This window comes from Cyanistes caeruleus, chromosome Z (genome assembly GCF_971803275.1).
Source record: "Cyanistes caeruleus chromosome Z, bCyaCae1.hap1.1, whole genome shotgun sequence".
Taxonomy (NCBI): Eukaryota; Metazoa; Chordata; class Aves; order Passeriformes; family Paridae; genus Cyanistes; species Cyanistes caeruleus.
This window is the reverse complement of record NC_141732.1, coordinates 79,352,613-79,374,998: the sequence shown is the minus strand read 5'-3', so window position 1 is coordinate 79,374,998 and position 22,386 is coordinate 79,352,613. Positions and strand designations below refer to the sequence as shown.

General features: G+C 41.0%; 1 protein-coding gene across 16 annotated transcripts in view; it reads right to left on the bottom strand.

The window, feature by feature from the left end:
* Positions 1–1,598: 1,598 nt before the first annotated feature.
* Positions 1,599–22,386, bottom strand: part of KATNAL2 (katanin catalytic subunit A1 like 2) — a 28,733-nt gene continuing 7,945 nt past the window's right edge. For 6 of the 16 annotated variants that reach the window (XM_023944108.2, XM_023944113.2, XM_086867456.1 and 3 more), the window contains 13 exons: positions 21,155–21,194; positions 20,613–20,736; positions 19,562–19,657; positions 18,900–18,998; positions 18,053–18,130; positions 14,834–14,932; positions 14,178–14,241; positions 12,812–12,930; positions 10,632–10,723; positions 8,985–9,095; positions 3,363–3,525; positions 2,359–2,461; positions 1,599–2,027 (listed from right to left, as the gene is read on the bottom strand). In XM_023944108.2, the coding sequence (XP_023799876.1) occupies positions 1,888–2,027; positions 2,359–2,461; positions 3,363–3,525; positions 8,985–9,095; positions 10,632–10,723; positions 12,812–12,930; positions 14,178–14,241; positions 14,834–14,932; positions 18,053–18,130; positions 18,900–18,998; positions 19,562–19,657; positions 20,613–20,736; positions 21,155–21,194 (1,328 nt within the window). In that variant the 3' untranslated portion in view covers positions 1,599–1,887. Of the gene's footprint in view, positions 2,028–2,358; positions 2,462–3,246; positions 3,526–8,984; positions 9,096–10,631; positions 10,724–12,811; positions 12,931–14,177; positions 14,242–14,833; positions 14,933–18,052; positions 18,131–18,899; positions 18,999–19,561; positions 19,658–20,612; positions 20,737–21,154; positions 21,195–22,386 lie in introns of all 16 variants that reach the window. The other 10 variants (XM_023944109.2, XM_086867463.1, XM_086867459.1 and 7 more) reach the window with 4 other exon arrangements.

The following is a 22,386-nucleotide window of genomic DNA, read 5'->3' as shown; positions in this document are numbered from 1 at the left end:
TGTCCTGTTCTTCTTTTCCAGGAAGAAATAATACCAAATATCCAATCTGAACCACCCCTGGTGCAACTTGAGGGTGCTTTGTCTCATCATGTCACTTTCTGCCTGGGAGAAGAGACCTCTGAGGAACAGGAGCCATCTTTAGATAGTGTCTGTGGGCCCTTGTAGTGCCAGCTTCAGTTTTTGCATACATCTGGGGTTTGTGCCAGCAATTCTCAACCTGATGGTTTCTGCTTGGAAGGATATAAGGGAGGTCTGTGTCCTGGGGTCAGAGTCAGGTGCAGGGGTGGGAGATGTATCAGCAAAATCCTGTGAAAACATTTCCCTTGGAGACTTCTAATCATGTGTGACAGATGCAGGAATTAAAAGGGACTGTCAGTGCCTCAGAGGTCCTGGAATGTGCTGGAAACACCATGCAGGCACACCAGCCCGAGGGAAACCAGAGGGAGAACTGCATGGAGGGGAAGTGTCCTGCTGAGCGAGAAGGGAGAGTGAGAGAGGGCAGTGATAAAACCTGGAGCCTGAAAAAAGTGCCATGCTGGAATTTCTGATGAGTGCAGGACACGTGGCAGTGCTGGCCACGTGTGTGAGCAGGACAGTCCAGCATGGGGGACATTGGGCACTGCCCTGCACACCCCACTGCACACCCATGGGGCAGGGCAGGTGACACTCCTGAGCAAGGATCTCTCTTAGCAGGACAGGCTGAGGGAGCTGGGGCTGTTCAGGGTTGTGAGAGGGGCCTTCTGTTGTAAATATAATTTACATTGGGTGTCTCTGGGTGTCCCTGGGTGTCTCTGGGTGTCCCTGGGTGTCTCTGGGTGTCCCTGGGTGTCTCTGGGTGTCTCTGGATGTCCCTGGGTGTCTCTGGGTGTCCCTGGGTGTCTCTGGGTGTCCCTGGGTGTCCCTGGGTGTCCCTGGGTGTCCCTGGGTGCAGGGAGGTCAGAGCAGAGCCCAGCAATGGCACCAGAGCGATGGGCAGGGACTGAGCCCAGGAGCTGCCCCTGCACGGGAGGAACAACTTCTGCCCTGAACAGAGACCAGAGAGGGGAGGAATCTCCCTCACCGGGGTATTCCAGACCCTTCTGGGCACAATCCTGTGCCCTGTGCTCTGGGATGGCCAGGCTGGAGCAGGGAGGTGGCACCAGATGTGAGCACCTCTGGTCCTTTCCAACCTGACCTATCCTGGGATTCTGCAATTCTGATTTATGGCTGGTTGCAAACCAGTGGGCAGCCACCAATATAATTTCTAGTTAATTATCTCAAATTTGCTGATATTCTGCAGTTTTTCTCTAATTGCTTCTCTTTTTCACCTTGGAAGTATCCCAAACCAACAGGAAAGTAACACACTTCAAGGCTTTGAACTCATCTGAATATAGTGACAAACTAGCCAAATTTACATGCCCTGCTGAGGTCCTGAATTTCACTGAAAACTCCTATTTTGTGTTTCATTAGGAGGAGTGCAGGTCTCTTCTGGGAAAGCTACACTGACTGTGATGATCTACTTAGTGTCAGAAATGGAGAATTACAGTAATTGTCTATCTGCTTTTAAACTTTCCTCCAGTTCTACCCAAAATCTGTCATGAATAAAGACTGAGACTCAATCAATCTTTTAAGTCTTTATGCATAAAATTAAGGCTGGAGGCTGTGTTGCATAGGAGCTGACATCACATTAATTCCAATAACTTTTTTGCATAAGGAATAACCACCACCCCTTCACCCACCCTTGCATTTTGAAAGTAAAGACTTCCCTCTGACACTTATCACTGCATTTTGTTCCTTGAAACAACAGCACCTCCTTCCCCATCAACATCTGATCCTTTGGAGGCCACTTTGGATAGCAAATGGCTGAGGTTTTTGATTTTGGGGTTGGTTTGTTGTTTTTTTTTTCAGTCAGACTGACTCAAATTCCCTCTGCCAAGCCATGTACTTCTGGCTTAGATTCTTTGCTGATGGCTTGGTGTGGGTGATCACATCCAGGAAATCGGCTGTTGTGATTGTGTCCAGCTGGATCATGGCCAAGTTACTGTTACCTGAAGACAAGAGAATTGAATAAATCCTGTTACCATTACTGAAAGACACTCTTTTATGCCCATGCCTAGTCCAACACTTAATGCAGGAAAATAACAGACCAAATGTTAGTGAGATAAATCAAAAATTGTATTTATGCTGAGAGCGCAGCTAATGACAGCTTTAAAAGAAGCCCAAATTTTTAGAAATTTAGAGGGTTTGGAACTGTGGAGTTTAAAACTTTTTCAGGCAGATATCAGAGCTCCACCTGCTGGAGTTAGAATGTTTGTTCCAAAAGTTACAGCAGGAAATCAGCATTTCCCGGGCAGGATTTTCTGCTCAGAGCTGAGGTACCTGGCTGATGATTTTCGAGAGCATCAAAAATTTTCCTCACTGGTCTCATGGCTGCCTCCTTGCACACGAGTTTTATGTCTGAGCCAGAGTATCCACTAGTTTCCTGTGATGGGATCAGAATGATACATTACAGCTCACAAATCAGACAGAAATGGAATTTACAGGCAAATATATTATGTATTTGTATAAATATTCGTTAAGTCTACTGATGTCTGAAATACACGATTATATACAGACAGATAGACACACAAATCTATTATTTTTTTGGTACCATCCCCTCAAAATTATGTAGCTTTTTATTTTTTGAATGCCTACAATTCCTCATAGGAAGGACCAAGGAAAATAGTGGGCATTTTCTTACTAAATGCCAGTTTTCTATAGGTCAAACACAACCCACTTTTCTGAGTCCATCCTCAGCTGTCCTGTTAATAAAATAAATGTATTTACTTACGAACGCAGAACTGAGAGGTAGTGTCCCTGTAAACAGAGATGTAAGAATCTCAGCTGGGTAAACTGAAATATTTAAGGGCTGGGACCTTGAGCAACCTGGGCTAATTAAAGGTGCTCCTGCTTACGGCTAGAGGCTGGAACAAGGTGGTTTATGAAGTCCCTTGCAACCAAAACCATCCTAGGATTCTGTTTTCAAAGAATCCAGGACGTGACAAAGTGCTAAATGAAGGAAGCTGCGGTATTTTCGCTGCCAAATTCTCTTTTCTGCCTAAGCAGTGGAGCTGTGACAAACCTTCCCCACACAATTAACTGTTCATTACCCCGATGAATTGCAAGTGCTCCCAGCTTGGTGAGAGCAGTGATAAAATCTGCTGCTGCTGGAAGTCTCCCTGTATTTAAGGCTGAGAAGCCGGCCCGGCAGAGAGGACCAGGACACACCATTTTGCAGGCAGAGCTGCTCAAGCCGGCGATTTCCAGGTGTGTTTGTGTGGCGTGGCCAGCGCCAGGTCCCCCCGGGCCAGGTGGGCTGAGCTGCGCGCCCGGCACTCGCCCACCTGGCCCAGCAGGCTGTAATCCAGCTCCGTCCTCAGCTCCAGCCCGCCGCTGCTGCTGAGAGGGGGCAGCCAGTGCTGGATCATCACCCTCCGTGCCTCCTCACTCGGCAGGTCCACCAGGATCCTCTTCTCCAGCCGCCGCAGCATGGCACAGTCCAGCTCCCTGCAAGCACGGCAGGAGAGGAGGGAGCGTCTCAGCGCATCTCGCTGTGGAGACGCGGCTCGGACAGCACGATCCTCCCCTCCAGCTGTGTCCTAAACTGGGACAAGAAAAAACCCAGACAAAACAAGGAAAAAAACAAACAAACAAAAAACCAACACCAAAAACCCCCCAAACCAAACCAAACCAAACAGCGGGTTAATTATCCAGTGTGTTTCCTGTTCAGTGATAACGCTACTTGTGACACCGATGCTAACAGTAACAACCAGAAGTTGCAGCTTCCATTCCTCGCCCTGGTACTCATCTGCAGCATTTCTTGTCAGAAACAGCCTCTCCCTTTCCCCCTGTTAAGCAGTCACTACAAATTGCCTGTCTGGGCCACTCTCAGGACTAATTAATTGCTACTTAGTAAGGGATGCTCGGTAGGTATAAAATCCAGACTGAAGGTCTTGGATGTGAGGCTGTGTATTATGGCAGAACAGGATGCCAAACTGAGACTCCTCCTGCAATACAAATTATAAATATGTTTTTATAGTTTTATAATTTATATTTTGGTTTGTTTTGTTTTGGGTTTGTTTATTTATATTTTTATTATTATAGATTAACAGCCAGAAGGGACATTATTCTTATCAAAAATATCATGTGCAGGGCGAAGAGGCTGGATAAAGTCAGTGAGCTAAAAACCCTGGTTCTGTCAATGTCAACACTGGCTATGATGTTTTGTCTAAAAAAAGGTAAGAAAAAGATCCTGTACCAATCTTTCTCTACTGGCCCCATTCAGTCACAGACTCCTTATTCCAGTTTAAAATATTATTTAGTCCTTATACCTGGCAAGAAAATCTCATCCAGGGGAAACCCACTTCAAAGTTTCTTGTGCAGGCAGAAGAACAGAAGCCCTAAGCAGAATTTCCACCTGTGCTGGCCGAGCACGAGGAACCAGCTGCAGCTGGTTTGCATCTGCAACCTGGGACTGCAGACACACTTAAATAAACCTGCCCCTATCCCCATTTCCTTGGGTGAAATGTTTTCCCCAGCAAAGTCAACATTAAAGCAACAAATAGAGTTTCTTGTATGAAACTCTATTTAGTTCCCAGGGAGTTCAAAGCCAGCTCAGGATGGATTTGTAGCCCAATGCCAGAGCTGATTTCTGTCACCTTTGGTGACTTGTCCTTATTTATTTTTTATACCAAATGCTTTCTATGGCATAGCATATGATAAAGAAACCCAAAAATGGGCTCCCAAATCCCCACACAGGTGCCTGCCAGTCCTTAGCATGCCTGGCTGTCAGCTCTGCAGGAACAGAAGTGTCCCTCTCCACAGAAATGTCTCGGTGTGGGACTCCTTGTTCCAAATACACTGCTCCAAACAATGAACACAAAAATCAGAAAACCAGGAGCCCAGAGGACAGCAGGAATTCACTCAGCTCCCCCCCACCCCTGCTTCTGATCAAGGGCTTAGAAGTAAACACAAGAATTTGTTAATCAGCAGCTGTTTCTATATTGATATTATTGATATTTTTAGGCTTTTTCAGGTGCTGTCCATCCAATGTTCAGTGCAATGCCTTTCACAGAGGGTCCCACCCAGCACAAAGAACCATTAGTCTCATGTTTCAAATACATTTTCCATCTCAACTTCTTAAACTTGCCTTGCTTGGCTGGAAATAATTAGTCTGGCAGATAACACTTTGCTGTTATTTACCCATATTAACACCCACATTAACATCATCTGTGTAAAGAGGGCAAAATTCTCAGGGTTTTAGAGGTGCCCACGCAGGTACTCTAAAAAGCCTTTGCAGGTGAAGGACAACCACAGCCAACCTCTGCAAATAGCCTGTAAATCCTCCAAAGGATGACATTTTCCATCACTCCTTCTGCTTCAGGCCCCCCAAGGACACACTTTGATGGGCCCCCTTCGCCTTGTTCTGTAAATAAGTCTCCAACAGAAGTCTCTGCTCCATGCAGAGAAGCTTTGCCACAGCTGCTCTGTGGCTGCCCCATACCTGAATTGTTCAAAAATGGGGTGCTTGAACAACCTGGGCTGGTCAAAGGTGTCCCTGCCCGTGGCAGGAGAGTGGAACTAGATGTGCTCTCAAGTCCCTGCCAATCCAAACCATTCTGTGATTCTGTCATTCTGATTCTGTTTATCCAGAGGGTTACAGTGACCTGTTGGCTCAAGATGGAAATAAAGAAACAATGTTTTTGTTATCTCCAGTGTTTAGGTTGTTGCTGAATTGTTTTGATCAAATGCAAGGTTAAGTGACATTAACCAGAGCAGAATACAAAGCTCTGAGCCAAATATTCTCTGAGAGAACAGCCAAAGGAAGTACTGAGAGATGCTCAAGAAAAGATTAACAGAGCTCTACAGATCCATAAGATAGAAGACTTTTTGCAATTAACATTAGGAGGCATCACAGATTCACAGAATGGTTTGGGTTGGGAGGTAAGAATTTGTGTGCACCACAACTTCACCCACCTTGAGGGTAAGGATGAGAAGAAAACAGCACTACAATGAAAACTGAATTAAATCTGTTGATAAATTAGGAAACTATGTGATTAAAGATCTCTTTATTCCTTCACTAATGACACTTTTACTTTATTTAATTACATTTAATAATTTCAGCAAGTAATTTGTCAATAGAAACACCTTGCAGATGAGCAGCAGAAAGCAGGGCTGGGCAGCAAGCACAGGTTGAAGAGGAAGATCTATAGCTGCAGTGCAGCTTAGAGCAGTGTAAAGAGCTTTGTTTAGGCTTCTTTTCATTCTTCTAAAAGCAGCTTGGTACTAATTTTTTTTTTTTTTTCCCTGATCAATAAATATACATGTTAAACAAATCTCTTGAAATCCAGCTTAACAACAAATGTTTTCAAGAGCACAGGGCCGTGCTGTGAAGCCACAACTTAGGTAGCAGTAGGTATTTTGAAATTTTCTTATGAAATATTCCTGTGGAGATGAAGTCTGGGTTTGACAGTGGGGCTAAATGTCACCTAACACTCATAAAAATAATCTGTAAGTATATAGTTGGGATTCTAAAACAGGTTGAAAACCTATTGACCTCTCTGGAGGCAGATAATCCCAAATTCCTTGAGGCTGGAGAACCCCAGTGATGTGAAAACTCAGGCTCTCACCAGGCTTTTTATCCCCCTCAAACACCTTTCTAAGCATTTGCCCAGCCCCTTCTTTAGAGCATTTTCTCTGTGCTAGGCACATTTCCACCAGACAAGAGAGAAAGTCGAAAAGGAAGTTCTTAAATCTCAGGTATAAAACTTTCAAAAATGAACACTTCAGCTGCTAATCTTGTCCCAAAACAGACTGACAGCTTTCATTCAGGGCAGGTCCCTCAAACCAGAAACCTTTTAATTTTGTCTCAACCTTAAAAAAAGACACTAAGTTTTGATGCTTAAAGGAAGCAATTTTGCAGAAATTAGAACTTCAGCATTATAAAATAATCAAAAATCAAATACAAAAAAATACTCAAATTTGAATTCTGTGTATTTTACACAACTTCCCAGAAAGATTATTGATTTTGTAAGGCAGAAACAGAGTAAAAAAACACATGCATAAAGCTCTCTTCATGAATAATTATCTCACATGATAATTTAAGAGAACACAGGAAGGTGCAATACACTGCTCAGAGCTTCTAAAAGGGCAACAATGCTGCAATAATGTAAACATTTATAGTGTATTACTAACAAAGAGATAAATGTATTAATACTGTATTAATTCTTTCAAACTTAACTGTCCACACAGACAGCAATTATTTTTTCAGCATTTTCTTACACAACTGGAACGCAATTAAATCTAACTCAGCTCAGTTCCTTTTATATAGATACTGCAACAAAATGGGGTGGATTTTGCACTGATTTAAATTCATGAGTTTGTCCAAGACATAAATCCCTGAAACTAACACTCAGACTTTGCTATTATGGCTACAAAAAAAAAAGCCCATGGTGGCTCTGTACTCAAACTTTTGGGACAGGGTAGGCACCAGCCCAGCTTGGTACAGCAAACTTCTACACAAATTTTACGTGTTCACACCTAAATTGTTATTCTCTGGTCATTCTCTCATTTAAAGAGCCTGAAAACCCTGGACAAGACAAGCTAGGCTTACCTGCCACATGGGACTGATTGAAAATACTACCTTTCAGCCTCAATTCTCAGTCAAAAACTCCACTTCTGTTATTTAATTCTATCTGCTTGATCCCTGGACCTTTTCAGCCAGGCCTGACAAAAAAGGGGTCAGCTGACAAGAGGAATAAAATATTAGCATAGACTTTGAGAACATTTGGCAATATGCACAACCAAAATGTGCATTTTTGTGTTCAAAATAAAATATGCTGTAGGACTTTAGATGTTTCTATAAGAAAGCAGCTGTAGTTACACACCAGTGACATTCAGACTCAGGAGACTCCCAAAAGTCTGCTGATCACAACCCCGAGCTCTCCAGCCACAAAGAGAGGCTTTTCCAACATTTGTCCCCATGGCAGCTTTGTAAGATTCAGCCAAAAATCACTAATCTTGAAAAACAATCCATAAATGAAACCTGTGGGTTTGTGGGTGCAGAGCCCTCTCTGGTTCCCAGCTGGTTTTAGGTGCCCTGCTCTAAAATGGGCAAGAGTAATCTCACTGAACAAAGCACCTTTAAGTCAAATCTCAAGTTTTGCCACTTCAAATGCTGCTGAACTGCTGCTCACACGAGGTCTTTCTGGGAATGCTCCAACAAATGATTCCCAGACCATGGCTTGAAGTTCCCTGGAAACATGACGGCTGTTCTCCTGTTCTGTGCTCTTCTCCATGTGAGAGGGGAACAGATTCACTCAGGTTTGTGTGTCTTTAGGGACAGGGGTATCCAGAAAGATCCCAGTGCTGTGAGGATCAGCAGCTCCTCTCCTGAGCATCCACAGTTGCTGCACTACAATGTTACCTCCCTTCCTCATCTCTCCAGTTTGTCTTGTTCCCAATACAAATCCTGCCCAGTTTGAGAACCAACATGATGAAATCCCACAGCTCCAATCTTAAACTCTTTTTTCCTCTACACTAAATTGTGTCGAAGATAGTAAAGAATTTTGTCCCTCAACTTTTTGAAGTCACATTTGATACCAATAAAATCCAACATTCCTATTTATGGAGTATCCTTCTAAGCACCAGATGTTTTAAGCCCCTTACAGTTCTAGGCTGAAAACCCTTCTTAGCTTAAACATAGTAAATAACTTGCCTATAAAGTCAAATACTCCATTTTAAATATTAGCAGCTGGTACGACCAGCATATGTTGACTTTATTATGGATTATGCTCATGTGACACAAATAGCAAGAATTGAAGAGCTTAAAAGTAAAAGCCCCAAATTAATCTTTAAATGCTTTAACCAAATATCAAGGCTTTTTCTGCAGAAGTCTAAATAAAATCTTTATCTGTGCTTAGAAGCTCATGAAAATGTATTCAAAATGTACTCTCTGGATCTCTTACCATGGCAGATTGGAAGCTGCTAAAACAAATACAAGATCATCAGATCGGGCCAAGCCATCCATCTGCACCAGTAATTCCGTTTTCATCCGCCGACTTCCTTCATGTTCACCACTACCAAGATTCAGAGAAATATTGTTTTCTCAGTGCATTAATCATCTTTATTTATACAGTGTCATTCACAGCAACTGAGCCCTTGTCACAGTTTTGCCCCAGTTCAAAGCATGATTAAGCTCCATTAGCTAACATCTAAGCATTAAAATCAAGCTTTCTAATGATTACTTAAATGGACTCTTTTCAGTGCATTAAAGTGAGGAGAATTCACTGTTACTGAATCCAAAGAAAATATTTAATTTTTATTTCATGTTACTCCTCATGCAAGACCAACACTTACTGCAAAATAGCTACGGCTCCAATTGATTGATTGATTGATTGACTGATTGATTATCTATAGCAGGGAATTCTTACAGTGTGATAGTTGCCATTAAATAACTGGGACACCTACCTCTTCAGGGTAGCATTTTTCTGTGAGTGAATGTGAAGTGGCCACAAGAAGATAAACCTACTACTGAATTCAACATTTTGCAAAATGTTCTATCAAAAGAAAACAGAAAAATACACCATACTGATATGAATTTAGAAACGGGGCAGAGACCACACAGAAAGGATCCTTCTTCAAAAAAGGAGAACTTAAGCAAAGTGCTAAGAATTCTGGCCCTGATACAGGTAATCTGTTTTGCAGAAAACCAGCTGGAACTCTTGGTTCCAGATGTGAAGGTCTTGGAAAATCCTGGATCCAGCCCAGGAAAAACATCAGGACCTTAGATGGTAAGGGCTGAAGTTCGCATTTAATTACTTATTTCTGCAAAGGCATTTAAACATCAACGCCAAGTCAGTATTTAATAAGTACATGTAAAAATTAGTACAACATCTAGGATAAAAGTCCTTATTAGAATATATAACCCAGTGATGTTAATGAGAGCTTTTAAATGTACGTATGAAGGACAAATTTGGCTCATAATTTGCATCTATTAAGTGAGGATGACTACAAGTAGCATCTTTACAATAGGGCATACAATATTTATAAATAGTAAGCATACAATATAGACATACAATATCTTACAAATAAAGTGACCATGTAATTCACTGCACATAAAATCCCCTGTAATGTGTTCCTAATAGTCGCAACAATATTTTTGTATTTCTCTGGCTTTTTTCCCGCCCCTAACCTTTTTAATGTGTTTTTAACTATAAACTGTCTACATCTTGGATTCAAGTACCAACATACTCCCACTCCTGCAACGGGAAGTGCTGACAATGCCACCAAAATCTGTCACTGATGAAAATGCCATTCCACTGTGTACACTCCCTATTACTCTGCTATGCCTATCTTCAAAGTGTCACAAAATAAGCTGCTTCTTACTTACCTTTAATAATTCACCTGTTGTTTCCCTCACTGCTGCCCTTTATTTCCATTTCAAATCCCTTTAAAGGACAGCACAACTGGTTATAAAGCCCTGCACCTCCCTCCCTCTCGCTGTCCCTGTAGCCGCTTGCTAATCCTCACAAAACCTGTCTTGCTTCTCTGCTGTCACTGACACAACCACTGCACCTCTCTCTTTTAATCCCCAGAGTGGTCCCACCAGTTACCCAGGAGCAGTGCCTCTTTGACTCATAACTGACTCCAGCTCATCCAAAAAAATTGTGGAAGGAGCGTGGTACCGGGCGAGCTCAAACAACACCTGTCAGAGAGAAGAGTAAATGTGAAAGAGGTGCTGACACAAGAAGGCACTAAAGTGAATTGGCATGGAAGGTAAATTAACAGCACCCACATCCCAAGGGATATCTGCTGGGAAAAAGCTCTGGGTAGGCTGAGGGTCCCTGAATCCTCACAAAATCTGAGAGGTTTGTAAAGGAGATATAAAGAACTCAGCCTTGTAATCCTGCCTTTATGTGTAAATCTTTCTGTCTAAATCCTATCAGAGTACCCTGAGAATAATGGGATAGAAGAAAATGATCCATCAGAGGATTCTGGGAACTCCTAAATTGTTACTGAGATTAAACATGTGCCTTTTGTTGTTGCTCCATTTGTACTTTTTTTTTTTTTTTTTAAATAAGGATTTGAGGGGAAAAAATTGCAGGTCAGCTGATGCATAATGAAAGAAAATGCACTGATTCTTTTGATAATAACCAAGCACTCTTCTTTTTTCATGATCAAAACAAACATAAATTGCATGAACAACCATGATTAAAAAAATGGGCTATTAAGCTGAAACAAGAAATGTGGATCTGCTCTTTGGAGAATGAAGGTTCATCTAATTTTCCGTAAACATGGGGAGGCCTGTGTTAGGAGTAAGAAAACACTGTCAGTTTTTCTTGAGTAAAGTTTTTTTTGAGTTTTTAGATAAGTATCACTAACAATATATATTAGACCAGCACTTTCAAATCTGAACACTTAAAAACCCCCAAATTTTAAAAGATACATATTATTTTCATCACTTTGAGCATGAAACACAGGGTTTAAGTTATTTTCCCAGAGTAACAAGTGGACCATGACCAGCATACAATTTCACTAGAAATATAATATATAAAATATATAAAATCACAAAAATATGGTGTGGAACTGAGCAAAACAGGATGAGAGGATATGCCACAAACCCCATATATACTTCCCCTTCACCAGCCTCATGTGATTTTAGGACATAAATTCACATAATGCTTTTCTTAGAGCTCTCCCAGTTCATAATATTACTTCATTTTTTGATGCTGCCATAAATTTAATTAAGGGTAAAATGCCACAAATTCAATATCAATGCTCCAGCATTGTGCTCCAGCAGTGTGCTGCAGCGTGTTCACAAAAGCCTGCTGGATGATGGTGGCAAAAACCAGACTGTCCCCATATATTCCTGCCAGAAAAGAAAATTCCAGGAAGCTACTGAGACAAATGTCAAGAGGATCAGTAATAGAGAAAGGGAATCAGAAGAAAAATATGCCATTTTAAAGGACAAAGGAGGCAGGACAAGTAAGTGTGCTGCAGCCACTGCCGACATTTCAAGAGAAAGTAACAATGCCATTTGCAGAGAACAGCTTGCTGTGTTTTTTGTTTTTGTTTCCATGAAACCTGTTTCATTTACCTGAAGTGCAGCCCAAGAAATGAGGGTAAGGCAGGTTAAGAGCTTGTGGCTTTCCACTGAGTTGCTGGATATTATAGAGAGACTCAGATAGGCAAGGATCCTACACCTGAACCCCTAAACTTTTTTGTACCACAGCTGAGCCATGCACACTCCTCACTAGTTTATACACAAAAATGCATCTACCCATTTGCCAGAAAACCACCTTCCTTGAAACAACATTACATCTGCATTTGAATAGAAGATCTTTGTGACAAGGGAGTTATTTTCCCACTTTGTGCCATGAAGAACAACTAGGAATTTGGAATCTAAATTACATTTTGCATGGTGTCTAGGAGCAAATCCCTGCAAAATGGATGTGAGGTGCTTTGAAGAGGTCACTAAGCACACACTAGTTTGGAACTCTGATTGTCTGACTCCTAATCAGGCAGTCAAAGATCTTTGCTGCCCTCAGAACATCTGCTCCATCTTACATTTCAGAACTGAAGTCCCACAGCAAGAATCCATTATAAGATTTCTGCAGAAGTGATATTATTCCTTCTTTCAGAACTAGGTGTGATCAATGACATGTTTTGTCTAAATCAGGAAAGATTGTGGGTATCACAGGAATACTTGTTTTCAGTTCTGTGCTGAACCCCAGCTCTTCAAGGAGGAATGTGATGTTTGTTAAAGTATAATAAATGAGAGAGTAATTCTTACCCGGACCAGTTTTTCTGAATCACCCCTCCATTTGCTGACAATGGTGGATGCTGATATGTTGAAAAAGGTTGTATTGCATTCTGTGGCAACAGCCTTAGCAAGCAAAGTTTTTCCAGTGCCTACAAACAACAGTATTTGAGAAATTCACTCTCCAAAGGAATAAAATGCAAAGGTTTGAATGAGTTCCCCTCATTCTACTACCAGTCAGATAAAAACAGTAAAAAACTCATAGAATGGTTTGGGTTGAAAGGGACTTTTAAATGCCATTGAGACCTACACCCTGCAATGATCAGAGAAATCTTCCACTATCCCAGGCTGCTGCAAGCCCTGTCCAGCCTGGCCTTGGCCACTGCAGGGATGCAGGGGCAGCCCCAGCTGCTCTGGGCACCCTGTGCCAGGGCCTGCCCACCCTCCCAGCCAGCAATTCCTTGCCAATATCCCAGCTGGGCCTGCCCTCTGGCACTGGCAAGCCATTGCCTGGGTGCTGGCCCTGCAGGCCTTGTCCCCAGTCCCTGGGCAGCTCTCCTGGAGCCCCTTTAGGCCCTGCCAGGGGCTCTCAGCTCTCCCTGGAGCCTGAATACTTGTGCAGGGGAGCAGCCCCAGCTCTCCCAGGCTGCCTCCAGAGCACAGGGGCTCCAGCCCTCAGAATATTTTTTGACGCTTTCAGGATTGTTTGGAGAAACTCAGGTAATACAGAACTGCAAATGCATTCTCCAAATCCTGAAGTAGTGCATTTTGAAAGGGTGCCTTCTGTAGCAGGAACATCTAAACATTCACAGGACCAAATGGACTTCATTGCAGAGACAGGCTTTGCAGCCTGACTCAGGTGTTTCTTGTGCCCTCTGCTCCCTTCCAGCCACATCCTCATGTCAGAGTGGGGCAGAAGGAGCAGGGAAGCTGCACCGACAAGGAAAACACCCAGCTGGAAGAAGGCAAAGCTTCCACCCCATTGCCAAACACAGCCCCTAAAAGCAGAAGAAAGGAAGGACCTTTTTCACTACAGAGGTAGGTCCATGGCAGATTTATTGACATACCTTAGCACCATGCCAAACTTGATTAAAATGGTCCAAGCTGAGTAAAAACAGAGATCTGAGTTTTCATTCCCCTGAATTGTTAGTGTCTCTGTAATTATTCCAGAGTACTGTCTCTGGAAGATCCGGGTATAAAAATAGCCAAGGCTCATAAGAAAGCCCAGGTTTGAGTGTCAGAGATGGACACAACCATCCAACATTCTCTCCTTTTAATTTATGTACTTTTACTTCTGTTCTTTTTTAACAATCTGATCTAACTAACATCAATAATTTGTCCACAGGATAAAACAAGAAGCAGTGACAAACACAAAGATGTGGTAAAAAGCTCCCCATACCTGGTGGTCCATATAGCAATAATCCTTTCCAAGGGGACAGAATGCCAGTAAACAGCTCTGGATACTGTAGAAGCAGAAAAGAAATCCAGGGATTAAAAATGTATCCTCTAAAACAAAACTGCAAGGCATTGTAGTCCCCACCTTCACTGCTCCTAGCACATTCAAGAAACATGAGAAATTTGAAGAGAGGCATAAAACCGCACCAAAACAATGTGACACATATGATCTGAGTACTGAGAAAAATACTGTATTTATTATTTGAATTCTGTTTTCAGTGGGCTTCTTTTTTTGTTTTTTTCAAGTGCAATTGATGTAACATTCTCTTCTGTAAGTCATTTTTCACAGAATCAATATAGGTGAAACCCAGCACTTTTTACAATACCAAAGGTGCCAAAGAATTGGACAAAACTCTTTTTATTTAACAATTAAAACTTAACAATTTTAATACTGAAAGTTGTTTTTCCTATAGAAGAATCCATCTGCCTTTTCAGATGGAACAGGAATAGTTCTGGCATGAAGCAGGAGCACCAACAGTTCTAACTCAAATGACCTACAAAAGCACAGAAGTATTGAGAATTCTAAAACACCACTATAATTACAAGGAAACAAGCTAACAAGCCCAACACTGGTTTCCTCAAAACTATTTAGCACCTTACCTTTATGGGGTAAACAACTGCTTCCTTGACCAGCCTTTTAGCTGCATCCAGCCCTATAATATCATCCCACTTCACGTTCGGCTTATGGAGATAAATGTCCTGCAACACACATCACATCTTGTTAGCAAAACTCCTTCTGCAGTCCAATAATGACCTCTGGCAAAGTAAAAGGATCGACTCAGTGATAAAATAACACTACTGTTAAGTGATACAGGCTGCATTATTTAACCCTAGGGACCAGGGACCTCCCAGGAGGGAAGCATACATAGCAATCACTTCCCCTCCACTTCCCCTCCAGGCCCCAGTTTCCCTAATGTATTCCTACCAAATGTAGATGCTGAGCAAATCTTCCTCAGATCTGTTTTCTATCAGTTTGATTTAGGAACCAACCAACGTATCAACAGCTATTGTGATATGAAGGTTCACCAACACCAATATTTTGTCTCTATTATGCAAGTATTGGGTGCTTTAAAAAAGAAGTAAAAGCAATCATAGTTCAAGTTCAAGCAAGCACTGGTTCAAGTTTACAACCCTCAATGGACTTCATAATTCAAATTACATCTGAATCTTTGAGCTCTTGGTACTCATTTTTCAGTGAATTTTTCTTCTCTCTTTTAAACATGTTTATTTTATAGTCACAAGATCCACAGCTCACTCATGTGCCATGTGAAAATACTTAGTTTTTTTTTTAAACCAGATGCTCAGTAACTTTAGGGCTGCACCTATTGCTTATGTTATTACCTATTATAATGTTAATACCTGTTACTGAAGTTATTACTCGTGTTGTAAGTAACAGTGAAAAATTTCTATTTACTCCATGCTATGCAAGATTTTATATACTGCAAGAAAAGCTGTGAGAAACACTGCAACAGGAAGAAATTTTTCCCCTAAGCATCTATCAAAAGATAGACGGTAATTAGTCTATGCCCTGAAGCAGTCACTAAATTAATTTCATTTAATTTGTCAAACTTTCCAAATCTTCTACAAATCTTTCCATTCGCCTTCATAATATTTTGTGGCTTTGTGTTCCAGGGGCTAATTGTTCTGTAAAAAATACCATATCCCCAGTACAAATACTCAGGATAAATTCTGCTCTCCAACAAAAATAGTCCACACAGACTGAAGAAAAATTATGTGGTTATATCCAAGGGGAAAAGTTGATTTAATAAAATTAGAAAAAATTATTTATATAGAGTAGATTACACTTTCCCTGTCTATTAGCAGTGAATTAAGATGAATCAGATTTCTGCTATTAAGTAGAGACTTCCATAACTGTTTCCAAATTAAATTAGATTGTGTTATGAAATAGATATAACATGCTATTTATTTTTATTGATTTATACAATGTTGATTACCATAGCAACTGGGAACATACCATAATGGAGTACAATTCAAAAAACACACCATAACAAAGGGAAAGCAATTTTTTATTGTTTTTTGTGTTAATGTAGCAGCAAGAACAACATTATTTTAAAGATCTAGCATAAATAAAAGACCAGACAGGAATTTTGAAACAAATGAGAATTTTCTTACTTTAAGGCTGGAGATTTCCTAAGACATTTCTTAAGTTCTACTAAACATCAAATACAAAACTTGTGAACCAAGAATTTTGGCCATACACAGATATAAAAATCAGTCAGCAGAAGTCTTCCAGGATTTTTAGAAAGATGATTTTGAGTAGGTTTACCCAAGCTGATACCACTGATGATGTTTATATCCAGAAAGTCACAACAGCACCAAAGACTGCAGTGCTATGAATCCTTTTGGATGCGCAACTCTTCCAAAGGTGGTGGATGCTTAGCATTTGTGTGCTCTAGCCACGGATTCCCAGTACACCAGGGTTTCTTTGTTAGGCTATACCTCAACTCAGGAGTGAAATGAAATGCTGCTGACAGTTCCCTCCAGGGATCAAGCTGTCCATCCTGGAAGAATCCTTAAGTCTGCCCTGGGATATGGTGTATTATTGATGCTGCTGTGGCAGTGCTTGCAGCGCCTGCAGTTACAGCATCTCTCAACAGCACTGTGTGAGAACACACAGGGAGTGCAGACCCTGCAGGCTGCACAAAGCAAGGCACAGGACAAGAACCAGGCCAGTGGCCCCTGGGCTGTGCCAGCCAGGTGTGACACAGCCCCAGGGCAGGGCCCGTCCCCTGTGCCGGCGCTGCTGAGGCACCTCCAGTGCTGGGACAGCTCTGGGCCCTTCAGCACAGGAGAGACACCGAGGGGCTGGAGCGTGTCCAGGGCAGGGAACGGAGCTGGGGAAGGGGCTGGAGCCCCAGGAGGGGCTGAGGGAGCTGGGAAAGGGGCTCAGCCTGGAGAAAAGGAGGCTCAGGGGGCCCTTGTGGCTCTGCACAAGTCCCTGCCAGGAGGGGACAGCCGGGGGGGTCGGGCTGTGCTGCCAGGGAACAGGGACAGGGAACAGGGACAGGGAACAGGGACAGAGGGAATGGCCTCAGGCTGGGCCAGGGGAGGCTCAGGGTGTGTGTCAGGAGCAATTCCTTCATGGAAAGGCTTATCAAGCTTTGGCACAGGCTGCCTAGGGCAGTGGTGGAATCCTCATCCCTGGAGTTTAAGAGCCGTTTTGATGTGACGTTTGGGGACATGGGTCAGTGGTGGCCGAAGCAGCGCTGAGGGAATGGTTTGACCTGATGATCTTGGATGGCTTTTCCAACCTAAATGATTCTCTGACTCTAAACCATGCAGGAATACCAGGGTTTAATAATAATTTTGGTAGATGCCATCCAGTAGATTCACTCAGCATTCAGATACTGCTGTGATACTGGCACACCATGCACACTCACTACAGCTCTGTGCCTGAAATAGAAACTTCACCCAAAGGGTGGAATCAAGGTTTCTCCCACCATCTGATCACAGTTAGATAAAACATTAGATAATAGTTGGTTTTAGCTAATACATTTAAATCTCTCTTTCCAGTGAAATACTGTACTTTTTTTCATAGCAAATAGGAAAGCCATGATTAAATTACCTGTTCCCCATTAGAAAGGAACGGTCTTAATTATTTCTTCCCACAGAAGTGCATCAGAAAGAAACATAATTACACGTAAAGAAATGACTTGTTGGAGAGCTACATGGAGAGAAAAATAACTTACACATTCGAGAGTAAGTTCTATCAGTGACAGTAAAAAGAAACAAACAGCATTCCAAGATGACAAAGATAACCAACATTTCTCTGCAACCAACATGGAGATCTGCTCTTACTTTGCTTACAACCATTGCAAGCTCCCTCATCTCACCAGTCATGCCAATAAAAGCACTAAGAGGTTTCAACAATCGTTCCTAAAAGAGAAAAACATGAGTTCTTTTCAGACTGCAAGTATTTTTAGACAAACTATTAACTACTTTTTATAAAACTGATACATTGTCGTAATATCAACTTTTAAAGCTGCAGAAAAATGTGAAATAATAAAAATTTTGAAGTAAATCATGTTTTCAGAAAGTAAGACACACTCTAACCCAAATCAACATTAAAATGAGCTCTCTTACTGCACTTAGACTTTTAAATATGCCCTACATATATTAAGAGGAATGAAAAATGTAACTGTAGGTCACTGTTCTGTCATATTCTCTTTTTGGATAGTTTCTTCCTGTGTAGCAAGTTGCTAGGCAGACAATCACTACAAAAGCTGGATGCACTATCTGAGAAGTACTTGCTTGTGTCTGGAGTGTTTACAGAAAATTTATCTCAACCATTGAAATTCTGTTTTTGTCTCAGCTGAGGCAAATGCTGGAGACATACTGAGCTGAAAGCAACCAGGATTTCACCACCAGGAGTTCTGCAGGTGTCTGCAATTTATTTTTTTTTTTTTTAAAAGGTCTCATTTTTATTTGTTGCCTGGTTTCATGCTCAGAATAAACAACTGTCATCAAATTGGACCACTATCAGGTATGAGTGTCCCTACAAGGAGGAATACACCTCTCAAAAAATCAAGGCTGCTTTTAGCACTTGGGAACAAAAACAACATTGTTGCAGTATTTTATTTTGTTCCTGGTTGTGCAAAACTCAAGTTCATATTGACAGGATGAAAATATGAACAGAAACACTTACTGAAGGATCTGGATCACAATTAATGCTGTTTAAGGGAATTCCATCTGGTGGCACTCTGACAGCATCCTGAATCATCTTGTGGAAGTCAATTATTTGGCCCTAAAGGAGAAAAGGAGAAAAAAATGTTGCTGTAGGCTTTACCACGGTGGTAGCACTACTCTTAAAAATACACTGGAGCAAATTTTGCTAGCAATTACAGCCTTACTGCATCTACAGTCCTAATTATGGCAAAAAATTGACCCCAAAAGCCATGCTAGCAATGGGGATAAAACACATCTCAGTCAATTCAATCATTTAACTGCAAAGACTTTCATTACCTCATTCAGAAATTCAAAATTTCTCTTCAGTCATAGTTATTTACCACCGGGTTTAAAAAAAAATAAATATTCCCCTCTGAATATGTTTGAAATAGTATTTAATGCAAAAAGTGCCTCCTATGGAAAGAATTATAAAACTTTTTATACAAAAGTATAAAATTGACTCTTCAGCTGACTATAAAGAAACATTTTATGTAAAAATAGACAAAAAAACCCTAGCATTTAATATTTTTGAAAACAGACAAAAAAGCCATACTATTTGATATTTTTGAAAACCTCCATTTTATTTTATTTTTTTCCACATACATTTTCCTCTGATAAACCACATACCAGGTTTCCACCAACCTTTCTTGGGTGAGAGCTGTCTCCTGCAGTTTTGCTGATTCCTGAGATGGTTAAGCCAAAATTGGATTGATCCAGAGTATCTGCACCATCACTATTCTAAAGAAAAATGCCTTTTAAAACAGATGTGTTGACAAATAAATGGATTGAAGATATTACATTATAGGTATCATTCCATCTCTTCACACAGGTCCAGATGAAGTTCCAAGAGAAATATTGATCATTTAAACACCACTGTACACTTAATTAGGCTTCAGTTGACCGGTGACAGCAGTGAAAGCCATGGCTCCGGAGCTCAGCAGTGAAATTATTCCATGTACCGAACAGAAAACTGCATTTTATGTAAGAAGCAACTCTTATGAACATGGAAATGACAGGCACAGCATGTCAGCTCAGAAATGAGGAGCTGTTTTAGGATTATGTATTCACTTCACAGCAGTTATTGGTGTAAAATTCAAAAGGCAATGTTTTGGGGTATTTTTAAGAGTAGCAATAGGCCAGAGAAGAGTTCCTCTTGATGTAGAAATATAGCCAGGCCCTTAAAAAAAACTATAATAAACACAGTGCTTGCCCACCAACCAGCTGTTCCTGCTACACCCCCTGTAAAGGGATGATAATAAAGTAGATTTCACAGCAATCTCACCAAAATGAGACTCTCAACCTGAACATTAGAGAGCCAAATTACTCCCTCAGTCTCAAAGAACTTATGCACTGTGAAGATGCTTACAATTTATACCAGACTTACTTCTTTATTTGTTTGTTTTGCTTTCTGCCACTAGAGGATGAATATATTGTTATTAATGGAAAAACTCTGATTTCTTTCAGTATAGGTTGGATTATATGCCTCCTTTTCCTCTGATTTTTGCTTATGACTGCCCCCAAACTCAGTGCCAGAAATTCTCTTCTAAGTCTTGTACCTATAATCCTTAAGTGACATAATTAGTAAAATCCACTAGTTGCACAATTATTAATTGTGTAACTCCCATCCTCTTGCTGCTTACAGATTCCCCAAACAAAATCACATTACTGCTGCCAAGATAAAACATGTTTAAACCTGTCTGGTGCTCTCCTTGGTGGAGGATTTAGGTTTTGCTGTACTCCCAGGTGAAGTTTTTGACACTGGTTGTTGCACTGTCTGTTTTTTGACCCTTGGTACATTCTGAGAAGAAGTTGCTGTCCTAGAATTAAGAAAAATAATGCAAGACTTCCATTACTTTTTTTTTTTTTTTTTTTTTTTTTTTTTTTACTTCAAAATACCGAAATATTAAAACCCAAAGTTTTCAAATAATGCAGTTTTAGGCTAACTGAAGTTTTGGTGCTCATTTCAATCACAGCAGAGTTCAATGCTTACTTTTTCAAACACCCCACCCCACTTTATCCACACTGCAGAAGCTCTGTAAATTATCTGCCTCTTCATTTGGGAAATAAGTCTTTAGTTTCCTCTAACACATAGAGAAAAATGCACCACACAGTCAGGAGCATGGCTTTAGGTTTTGGTACTCCTCTGGTATCACAACATTATCTTAATCACTGCGCATATTTGCTTTTAGTAGGAAAATTTTCTGCCCAGAAAAACACCCCACACATATCTCTCACCTTCTTGTTCTTCCTCCACTTCTCAGCTGTTTATTTTCTGCTGTGGCAAAATTAATATTAAAATGGAAAATAATTAAGGATATAAAAGAGGGCAATTTGAACCTTTTTTTTCCCTTTAAAAATATTTTAAGCACACAAAAATGACCTTGGAAACAAGAATGCATAAACAGGAGCAGTGTGAGTATAAGCACTGCAAGCTTGCAAAAATGTATTGAAAACAAACTGGTGTTGGTGAGAGTGGTTTTGCTTCAATCTTTTTACATTTTAGCTCATTCAATCTTTGGTTTCTCTGTTTATATTTTAAAACCAGTGTCATGTTCACAGTAAAGTGGACACTACCAGAAATTAGATTAAGTACAATAATTTAATATATCGCACAGAATGCTTATTTAATGCTAATAATTTTATCATTGCTGAATTGGGAAATATGAAGAGGAATCAAATTCAACATAACAAGACAGAATAAATGTCACATCGCAATAGTGGTTATCAAACTATGTTATCTTTTGCATTTATATAATTTGAAACAATGTCTGTCAAAGGAGAGCTTTTTTCCCACAAAACGTCAAACTTGCAAAGCCCAGATGTGAACTCATAAAACCAAGGGTTTATATGCTACCAGCATGCCCCTGGTTGTTCAAAACAAATCTCCTTTCAGTGTTCTCTGTACAATGCTCAGGATTCTGACACACTTTCCCAAAAAACCCTTTCCCTGAGGAGCTTGGGAACATGGTGTGTTTAGGGGCAGCAGAGCCCATGGAACAACCTGTAATCTCGTGGGTGTACCTGCAACACTTCCAACTGGAACTCAGCATGGAAACGATCAACTTGTTACTTGTAGGACTTGCCAAGAGTGCTGCAAAGAATTCAGCAGGAAGAAGCACCATACCAAAGATTTTGTTTAGACATCCAATCTGGCCACGGGCACAATTTAGGGCATGGTACAACCTGCGTGCAGTGCGGGAAAAGAGGCTGCTTATCCTTTAGGGAAGAAGGATGATGCCTCCCTGCCAGCATGGTCACTAATCTGAGTTTAGGTAACAGCAGACTATTCCATGCCCATTTTACTGACCAAAGAATGCATAATGAAAACCAAGAGTGTGTTTTGGGGAATTATTTTTTACTTATACCATGGATACAGCTTTGACTAGTGTTCAGTTTTACTATGATGTGAAAAAAATACATTTTTTATAATATATTATTGTAATACATTTTCATTCTCAACTCATAAC